Here is a 10,686-nt window from a genome sequence, read left to right as displayed (position 1 = left end):
AGTCTTTTATGTATCCTTTTAGAAACAGCATTACAGCAACGGCCGGATGGATGGAGATTGAATGAACGAAGAGGATGAATAATGTGTGTGACATCAACGTCCAACAGCCACTTATCAGTAGTGCATCTCAACAGGGTTGGCAGTGTATGGTATCTGAAACAATAAATAACAGAAGGTGAATCAAAGACAGTGTCTACCAGACGTAAATGATGCGCCCACTAGCTATTTAGCATTAGCAGTGCAACGTAAGGGAAATAAGAACCAAAATTCCAGCCACATAAACAAACATTAGCTAAATGTTTATTCCCCTCTCAACACTCCTTAAAGATAACTTGTAAGCTATTGAAGTACTTACTTCCTCAAGAATGCATCACTGATAACTTATAAGATGTTTTGAAGATGCTTTTAAACAATCGCGGAATCTCCGTTCGGGCTATACAACTTTTAGGACCCCAGGCTGCCCGCATAAAGGCATGAACGCAAATACGCAAAATCCTAAGGACCCCGGTCTGCCCTCTAAGTTGCCTGAATAAAATTATATACAAAATGCTTATAACACATCAACGAAGAACAAAGGCAATTTATAACAGAAAATACTGGATAGTTAGCCAGTAAGCAAAGACAAGTGTGATGTTAATGGATCAGTAACTTAAAAGGAGAATTACAATGTGGGGTATCTGTGTGTATAAAAAAATAAAGATATTTTATACGTCTGAATATCATTATTATGTGAAACCCATACTCATCAACACATTACAGCTTTTAACTTTATCATTGGTCTACATAATCTTTATCCATGCTGATGAGGAAGTGATACATCAAGGTTTGCATAGTTAGAGCATATGTCCAGGAAAATTACACTGTTTTGATAAGTTCATGGTAAGACACGGGAAACTACACTGTAAGAGACGGGAAACTACACTGTAAGACGAGAGCGTAACTACCCGATAGGTACCGCAAAATGTCAAGGTACATGTGTGAGAGTTACCCCTACAGTTGAGGAAACTACACTGTAAGAGACGGGAAACTACACTGTAAGACGAGAGCGTAACTACCCGATAGGTACCGCAAAATGTCAAGGTACATGTGTGAGAGTTACCCCTACAGTTGAGGAAACTACATTGTAAGAGACGAGAAACTACACTGTAAGACGCGGGCTGTAATCTAAAGTGCTACCCAGTATTTTCATTGAGTTTTCTCTCTTCATTCGTATTTTCTATGACATAACTAAGACTGTGTACTCTCTGTAACCAAGCTTTAATAACTGCTCCTTTATTTTTGAAGACCATGGTTCTAGCAAAGTCATTTTTGTTGTGACAGCATTTCGGAGCTGTAGAACCAGTAAGGGACTTAGGGGGTAATTAAGGAATTACAAGAGGTCACCAGGAAATACTTACCCTATGCATATAGAACCATATTGCATATAAGAAGAGGTTTTGAAAGAGCAGTCATCCTATATCCAGTCAATACTGTACTTTAGTTAAACATGTTTTATTTCCCCCAGCATGGTTTGAAGACTCACCCCTCATGACGATCAACTCTTCATGGACCTCGCCTTTCATTGCCTAAGAGCTTTTTTCAAAGAAGAAGAAACTTCTGAGCACAGGTTCAAAAGTTGGAGTGTTTCAACAGAGTTATCACCCGAAATCTGCCAAATCACAGCGGTGTGTGTAACAAGGCAAGGCAACTTTGAAGTTGCTGCACAGAGACAAACAAGTTAGCGTTGAAAATGTCAGCAAAACATATCAAAAGAAACAACTTGGTTCAAGGAAAAAAAAAAGAAAAAGACAAAAAAAAGTTAAAATTTGTTAAAACACATTTTAATATATATCATACGAAATTACACCTGTTGTCCCTTTTATTATGAAGTATTTTTATGTGTGTTTTTATTTGGTTTCTTCTTTGTTAGTGTCCTATCCTGTATGTTTGGTTTGCCCCCTGGCCTCTTCCCTTTTCTGTCTCACCTCTGGGGGGCGATATGTATCTCTCGTTTAATATTATCTTTTTTTTTCCATCTATTTATTTTTTGAGGTGCTCCTTTTTATGATGTGTGTAAAGTGTTTACTCTGTAAATTTTAGGTTTATTTAGTTTTTTTAGCTACTATTCTAAAGTTATGTAGCCTAGCTTGCGTCCACATGCTTTGAGCTGGTTCGCCTGCGGTTCAAGCTAGCTAAAATCTATGTTTATCTGTGCAGGAGCAGAGACAAGCTGAGCTGTGTCTGAAACAGTTACTGAGGCTCTTTCTGAGTCTGCTCCTACACCCTGCTGCCTCTCCTTTAGAGGATATCTCTGCTTGTTCTGATTTTATTAATCCAGCTTTGCATGGTTCAGTTATTGGTGGTGTCTTGATGAATTCCTCCTCTGAGAGCTGAAGCTGTTTCCTCTTGGTCTCTGACTGCTTCCTGTCGTGGTAGGGCCGTCTCAGGGTGGGGCGTGACCATGTGAAGTGGCTGAAATGTGTCTTTAGTGGCTATGAACTCCAAGAAAGGTAACAAACAGCCCTGTCCAGGTTGGCTGCCGAGCTGTGAGCCCTTATATGGAGAAGAGTTGACGTATAAGAGCTGATCTTTCTGAGGCCTCTCCAGCTGAGAGGGAGGAAGAAAACCATCCTGCAGGTGAGCTTCACACTTCTCTGATCAGCTGGAGCAACAAGAGCTCGTCTCTTTCTGTGCTTTCTTGTCTGGGTTGGTATAAACTCTGTTTCTTCTTTCTCACCTGAAGTACTCATCATCATCATCATCATCATCATCATCATCATCATCATGTCCGTCATGAAGATCCTGGTAGTGGCTCAGCTCGTTTGTGCCCTGATGCTCCTGAGTGGAGCTGATGGTGAGTTTTTCTATTCAGCTCTTATTTCACATTATGCATCTTGATCAGTGTGAAGCTCCTTTTTATTTTATGTCTGAAATAACCACACCTGTGTTTTTTCTTTGTTTATTTTATATGTTTTGTTCGTTTTTCTAATGTTTGTTTTTTTTTTTGATTTTGTTCTGGTTGAATTTTGTTTTTTGTGAATTTCTTTTAATTTTTTGTTTTTTGTTTTAATTTTTATTTTAGTTTCTTTTTTTTATTTTAGTTTCTTTTTTTATTTGTTCAGTTTTTTTTTGGTTTGCTTTGTTGTTTTGTTTTCTTTTTTTGATTCTGATTTTCCTGATTTTTTTTTTTTCACATTATGTGAAGATCGAGATTTTAATAAAGTTTTAAAAGGAACAAGATGAATGCTTGAATTTATTTCGTCAGGAGGTTTTGAACATGTCATTACAGGATTTTAATTTGTGGTTTAAACTGTCTAGCTTACCCAGAGCCGGATCCGGAGCCAGAGCCTGAGCCGGGTCCAGAGCCGGAGCCTGAGGTTGAACCTGTAGAGCAAGAGGGTGAGTTGATTTCATTTTCAGCACGGTTTATGAACAGGAAAGTCTTTCTAGAGTATTCCTTCTGTGTTACTGAGCTCTGACATTAAACTAAATTAAAGGTTAAAAAAAAAAAGGAGAAGAAAGTTCACCTGGCTTTTTTCTTTGGAGCTTTCCCTTTTTTGGCAACTTTTCAAAAACAGTTGTTGTTTTTTTTTATTATTACCGTGTTGCTGAACAACTGGGGAGCACTTATGCACAAATACTTCCCCATGATTTCAAATGAATAGTTTATCTGTTGTTGTCTCCAGGTGCCCCTGAGCTGGTCAAGAGGACTCTGTCTTGTCCCAGCGGTTGGACTCTGCTGAGTGAACGCTGTTTCTGCTACGACAGCTCGTACAGGACCTGGGCTCAGGCTGAGGTAATCACCACGAGCTGAGCTCAGAGCAAAGCGCTCTTACACTACGTTGATTTAGTTTTTAACCTCCTGTAACGTCAACACTTTGCTTCCATCGTCGTATCCCCCAGAGAAACTGTCAGGCCTTGGGGGGAAACCTTGCGTCCGTGCACTCTGCAGCTGAGTACCATAACATCCAGTGGCTGGTTACTACCATGAGTTACAAACACGGACTAACCTGGCTGGGAGCCTCTGATGCAGCAGAGGTAAATCTATCATTTCACAGGCTCTCTGATGGCGTGACCAGCTTTGACTTCAACGTTTCTCTTTCCTTCCAGGAGGGAACCTGGCTGTGGACTGATGGCACCAGTTACAACTACAAGTACTATGGTGGATTTGACAACGCTGGCAGTAAACAGCACTGCCTGCAGATGAACTGGGGAGGTATGATAATAACAATGTTCATGATTTAAACTCTTTTCTACTTCACAGAAGAGTTGGATCGTGACCAACTCTTCTGTGTTTTTGTTTCTTCCAGAACACAAGTACTGGGACGACGTGGAGTGCTACAATAAGCTGCCGAGTGTCTGCTCCAGAAAAGCTAACAAATCAGCCTGAAGAGAACCAGCAGAGCCTCACACATCTTTATCTCCAACTCCTCTCTGTTCTATCGCTGCAGCACAACTCAACAAATGAAACGAGTGATAAAAGCATTGAAACAGGAAAGACTGCTTTTAGCAAAACCTGTCAGGTCAACTCTTCTTTTCTTTTTTTCAAGATTAAACTCTGCAAGCATCAAAATGAACCTGTTGTTGAGTTTTTGTCATTATATCATAAGATACATTTCAGGTCACGGTGAACTGGGAGAACAGATAAAGTTCTGTGACCACATCTTTCACATCCTCTTATTTCCAAATGAGCCTGAACTCATCTTCATCGCCCACCAACAACACAAACTCAGTGATCGCTTCATATGTACAAGTTATTACTTCAAACCTTTGTTCAATGACGGATAGGTTGGGGGGGGTGTTTGATTAGTCAGATCACTGAGGCCCAATAAAAATGTCAACATCCCCAAATCCCCAAAAAATAGATTCAAAGTAAAATCATATTATTAGAGGATGGCTATGACTCCCCTACATATGATTAACTCATGCATAATGAATAAAGGAGAATGTAAAAACAGAGTGTAACAGCCAGTTTATGTTTTACTATAACAGTACCAAATAGCACCACAAGATGGCGTCACTTTTTGTTTTCTTGTTTTGTTCTGTTTTGTTTATAACACATTTTTTTGGATTTCAAATTAATGTCTGTTTATATAAATGTGTGTGTGTGTGTGTGTGTGTGTGTGTGTGTGTGTGTGTGTGTGTGTGTGTGTGTGTGTTTAAAATTCATATATATATATATGATAAATGTAAAATGTGATATATATATATATATAGATATATATCTTTATATATATATATATATATATATATATATATATATATATATATATATATATATATATATATATATATATATATCACATTTTACATTTATCAGATCATGTACAACATTTATTGATGCCTGTAATGAAAAAAGGAATAAAATACCCCCCAACTAAACAAGTGTCAATATATTAATAATACAAGAAAAATGAAAGTTATAAAATAAATTATTAAATTCAAAGAATGTAAACATTAATGAATCAGAAAAAAATGAAGAAAAAAAATTGAAATAATAAATAGAAACAGTCACATTGAACACAAATATCTTGCACTGGTAGCAGTTCACCCTTGTAATATCCCTCATCTATAGCTTATGCTTTCAATATACTGTGTGAGTCAGTGTTTTTCACAATTTCTAAAAGAAAAAAAACTCAAAAGCAGGTTATTTCTACATGTTTTACTCTTCATAAATAATAAAAGAATATAGCAACGCAGAGACCTGGCATTAAATGGTCCCAGTCCAGTTCTGTAATTAACACAATTGTTTTCCAACGTTGACCATTTTTGAGTTGAGCCATAGAAAATAAAACAGTCCGGATTTATATTTAAACAGACACAAATCTTTATAGTTCCAAGAAAAAGTGTGTGAACCTTTTGGGATCAGCTGTGGGGTATGGTGGAGGGGGCGTCATGGTTGGGGGCAGCTTTGCGGACACATATCACAACCACTGATCCGTCCACCAGTTGAAATGTAGCTGAGATGGGTGATGCAACAAGGGGAATGACCCAAAACAGAAGTTCATTAGGAGAACAGGTCTTCTGAGTCCCAACCTCAACCTTATCGAGATGCTGCAGCACGACCTCAGAAAAGGGATTCACACCAGATATTCTACAAATATTGCTGAACTGAAAACGTTTTGTAAAGAGGATTGGTCCAAAACTAGTTGTTAAACCTCTGGGTCTGTTGATTTGTACTATTGTTGATGTGGTTTATGGTAAATGAAAGTGTTCCTGTTCAGAGGTTGGTGTATAACTGTTGCAGTGTGACTTGTGGACACACTCATCATGACAATCAGTTACTCAAAGGTCTTAACCTCCGTTGCCCAAGAAGTTTCTTGAATGTTCATGAAGGATTTCATCAGACTTTCCATTTCTGATATGCCAAATCATTCTCACTGTCCGCTTTATCAAGAAAAATGATTCTGTGAAATCATTGTGGTGCTCGGTTGCTACTAAAACTTGCAACCCAACCTCCAACCGTGGGGTGCTTTAACCCTTTAAGACCTTTCATACCAAGTCTTCCAGAGCATATCTTTACACTTTCAGACACTGCAGTGTCATTTTATGCCTCAAACGTTTGTTATACATCAGTACAACCCTTACATCCCAAACTTTGATGATCTGTTTTAGACTTATACTCACCAACCACTTTATTAGGCTCACCTGTCCAACTGCTCGTTAACACACTTTTCCAATCAGCCAATCACATGGCAGCAGCTCAATGTATTTATTCATGTAGACATGGTGGAGACGATCTGCTCAGTTCAAAGCGAGCATCAGAATGGGGAAGAAAGGTGATTTAGAAAATATCCAGTGAGCAGCAGTTCTGTGGGACAAAATGCCTTGTTGATGCCAGAGGTCAGAGGTTATTTGCAGCTGGTGTGAACGTGACATTTAGGATCAATGAGCATAAAATTTTAGGATGATGACCAATAAAAAGCCTGCTTTCAGTCTCACTTTTATGATCGTGTCTTTGTATCTGAATTTCAGCTCAGTTCACCTGTTGTTTAGATAATACATGTGCAGAGACGTGGGGCACATTTCCAGTTGAATTCTAGAGTTATGGTGTTCTGCTTGTTCTGATTTTATTAATCCAGCTTTGCATGGTTCAGTTATTGGTGGTGTCTTGATGAATTCCTCCTCTGAGAGCTGAAGCTGTTTCCTCTTGGTCTCTGACTGCTTCCTGTCGTGGTAGGGCCGTCTCAGGGTGGGGCGTGACCATGTGAAGTGGCTGAAATGTGTCTTTAGTGGCTCTGAACTCCAAGAAAGGTAACAAACAGTCCTGTCCAGGTTGGCTGCCGAGCTGTGAGCCCTTATATGGAGAAGAGTTGACGTATAAGAGCGGATCTTTCTGAGGCCTCTCCAGCTGAGAGGGAGGAAGAAAACCATCCTGCAGGTGAGCTTCACACTTCTCTGAACATGTCCGTCATGAAGATCCTGGTAGTGGCTCAGCTCGTTTGTGCCCTGATGCTCCTGAGTGGAGCCGATGGTGAGTTTTTCCTGTTCGGCTCTTATTTCACATCAATGCATTTTGATCAGCGTTAAAATCCTTTTTATTTCATGTATAAACTCACCTGGACTTTTTCTTTCCATTCATTCTGTTCCCTTCAGTATTTCAGTCGTGTTTTTATCAATCTTGGTGAAACTTTTTTAGACGAGTTGTTTTGTTTTGTGTGATGTGATGAGGCTAAATGTCATAAGAGGATTCTAATTTATGGTTTAAACTGTCCAGCTTACCCAGAGCCGGGGCCGGAACCAGAGCCTGAACCTGAACCTGAACCTGAGCCTGAACCCGAGCCTGAACTCGCCTATGAGGGTGAATCTGCAGCGCAAGACAGTGAGTTGATATTTTTATTTATAGAAACAAAAAACGCAGTCTCTCTGAAAATGTTCTTTCTGAGTCACTGAACCACTCATTAACTCAGCTTTTTTTTTTAATGCTTTCAGTTTTTTGGCAATTAACGGTTGCTGGTTTGTTTTATGTTTTTTGTTTTGTTTTGTTTTGTGTTTTGTTTTGTTAGTAGTATTATTTGTTTTTGCTTGTTTTGTTTTTCTTTTTGTTTTAGTTTTAGGATTTTTGTGTTTTTTATTATTAATATTATTATTTGTTTTTTATTTTTTTGTTTGTTTTAGTTTTGTTTTTTGTGTTTTTTAATTATTATTATTACTTGGGGGGTGTTTGTTTTTTTGTGTTTGTTTTGATTTAATTTTTTTTACAATTTTTTCTTTTGTTTTTTTGTTTGTTTTTTGTTTGTTTTGGTTTTGTACTTTATGTGTTTTTTATTTGTCTATTATTTCTTTTTTTTTGTTTTGTTTGTTTAGCGTTTTTTGTTGGTTTTATTTTGATTATAATTTGGCTAAATAGCTTTAGAGCACTATTGTGCAAAAGTGTAGCAAAAAGTCAAGATGATCAGACTTTTTAGTGTACGGCAGTGTTTCCCAACCCTGGTCCTGGAGGACCCCCTGCCCTGCATGTGTTAGATGTTACCTCACTCCAGCACACCTGATTGAATTGAATGGCTCGTTATCAGGCTCCAGCAGAGCTTGATGACGAGCTGATCATTTGAATCAGGTGTGTTAGAGTCAGGAACATAAAAACATGCAGGGCAGGGGTCCTCCAGGACCAGGGTTGGGAAACACTGGTGTTGGCTTCAGAGCAGGCTGCTGTTTCTGATGAATGCAGTGAAAACAGATTCAGTCAAAACAAATGGTCAAATCTATTCATCTTTACACAAACTGCTATTTAATTTATTCAGATATTTATTTATAAATTTTTTTTTTTTTTTTGTATGTCTTTTAGTTTTGTGGATGAACCGTTTTGACTAAAGGAGTGCATCTGTAGAAATTTGGTTTTTTTTAATCCTTCCTGATGCTGCTCAGGTGAGCTCCATGATGTCAGGCCGTCCCAATCCCAGTCTGATCATTTACAGCTCAGACACTTTCCAGGTGATCTCGACAAAGTCTGTAAGAGCCCAGGGCTCAGGGTCTAGGGTTTAGGGTTTAGGGTTTAGGGTTTAGGGTTTAGGGTCTAGGCGGACATTGAGATTCAGTCTGTTGTCTCCAGGTGCCCCTGAGCTGGTCAAGAGGACTCTGTCTTGTCCCAGCGGTTGGACTCTGCTGAGTGAACGCTGCTTCTGCTACGACAGCAAGTACAGGACCTGGGCTCAGGCTGAGGTAATCATCATGAGCTGAGCTCAGAGCAAAGCGCTTTTACACTACGTTGATTTATTTTCCTCTACTTTTCTTTCACTGTTGTTTCCTCTTTCTTCCCCCAGAGAAACTGTCAGGCCTGGGGGGGAAACCTTGCGTCCGTGCACTCTGCAGCTGAGTACCATAACATCCAGTGGCTGGTTACTACCATGAGTTACAAACACGGACTAACCTGGCTGGGAGCCTCTGACGCAGCAGAGGTAAATCTATCATTTCACAGGCTCTCTGATGGCGTGACCAGCTTTTACTTCAACGTTTCTCTTTCCTTCCAGGAGGGAACCTGGCTGTGGACCGATGGCACCAGTTACAACTACAAGTACTATGGTGGATTTGACAACGCTGGCAGTAAACAGCACTGCCTGCAGATGAACTGGGGAGGTATGATAATAACAATGTTCATGATTTAAGCTCTTTCCTACTTCACAGAAGAGTTGAATTGTGACCAACTCCTGTGTTTTTGTTTCTTCCAGAACACAAGTACTGGGACGACGTGGAGTGCTACAATAAGCTGCCGAGTGTCTGCTCCAGAAAAGCTAACAAATCAGCCTGAAGGGAACCAGCAGAGCCTCACACATCTTTATCTCCAACTCCTCTCTGTTCTATCGCGTGACTCTGGTAGGAGCTGGATGTCTCTGAGGCAAAGTGAGATCAGGAAAGATCGCTGTTATTGACCCATCAGGTCAACTCTTCCTTCTCTTCTTTTTCAAAAATAAATCCTGCAAGCATCAAAACAAGTCTGCAGTGTGTGTTTCTTTTTGTTGTCTCTCATATTTGGATTTGAGTCACACATAACACAGCATGGGAGACGGCACAAGAACAACGGTTTCACATTGTCTACCATCATAATCATCTGAATTCACATGTGAGATCAGTGTCTTTCAACTAGTTGAACGGTGTGCCGTGGGAAACTGTTCAGTTTCAGTGAATTGGTCAAAGGAAAATGATCACAAAATACTTTATTTGACCAAAAAATGTCACTGCAGTTTGCATGCCAGGCCTGTAGTTGGCGCTATAACTGTAGAGTCTTTTGGTAGCTCTCTGCTGGAGTAAGGGTGGGCTGGGGTGGAGCGACGGACGCACAATTTGTTGAAGGGCAGTCAGCGAAACAGCAGCACAAGCACAACATGGTACACTGTAAACAAACAAAACGAAAAGGTTTTTTTGTTTTCATTTTCTTATAAAACAAAATACTGTAAACTTGCCGACATATATCTTTAGTTTTGTGTACATAGTTTGTTTTAATGCACTATAAATTTGTCATTGTAAATGGGAAAAATAGTCATTTAGTGAGGAAATTACTGTAGATTGATTCGACTGTTTCCTAAAACAGATCATTTATACCATGAAACTACAGAGATCAACCTGAAAGGAATCGGATTTAAAAGTGTTTTGACTGAATTTACACTCACCGGCCACTTTGTCAGGTAGACCTTGCTGGTATCGGGTTTGACCCCTGGATTTGTCTGTTGTTATCATGTGCTTACATATGGGGTGTTTTTTTTTTTCTTGATG

General features: G+C 39.3%; 1 protein-coding gene across 5 annotated transcripts; it reads left to right on the top strand.

The window, feature by feature from the left end:
- Positions 1-2,507: 2,507 nt before the first annotated feature.
- Positions 2,508-9,896, top strand: LOC141784211 (galactose-specific lectin nattectin-like). 5 transcript variants are annotated; one of them, XM_074661962.1, is made up of 7 exons: positions 2,508-2,640; positions 2,765-2,833; positions 3,298-3,378; positions 3,666-3,775; positions 3,883-4,017; positions 4,090-4,195; positions 4,290-4,556. In XM_074661962.1, coding segments are annotated over exons 1-7 (582 nt in total). In that variant the 5' UTR covers positions 2,508-2,639; the 3' UTR covers positions 4,370-4,556. The 5 variants fall into 5 exon arrangements, with proteins under 5 accessions (XP_074518063.1, XP_074518059.1, XP_074518062.1 ...); XM_074661958.1 differs by lacking the exons at positions 3,298-3,378; positions 3,666-3,775; positions 3,883-4,017; positions 4,090-4,195; positions 4,290-4,556 and adding exons at positions 7,697-7,801; positions 9,029-9,138; positions 9,240-9,374; positions 9,447-9,552; positions 9,645-9,896 and having other exon boundaries at positions 2,526-2,640; XM_074661961.1 differs by lacking the exon at positions 2,508-2,640 and having other exon boundaries at positions 2,692-2,833.
- Positions 9,897-10,686: the final 790 nt, after the last annotated feature.

The sequence above is a fragment of the Halichoeres trimaculatus genome, unplaced genomic scaffold (genome assembly GCF_033239565.1).
Source record: "Halichoeres trimaculatus isolate MK-OKI-2021-1 unplaced genomic scaffold, fHalTri1.1 fHalTri1_scaffold_22, whole genome shotgun sequence".
NCBI lineage: Eukaryota > Metazoa > Chordata > Actinopteri > Labriformes > Labridae > Halichoeres > Halichoeres trimaculatus.
This window is presented reverse-complemented; position numbering and strand designations above follow the sequence as displayed.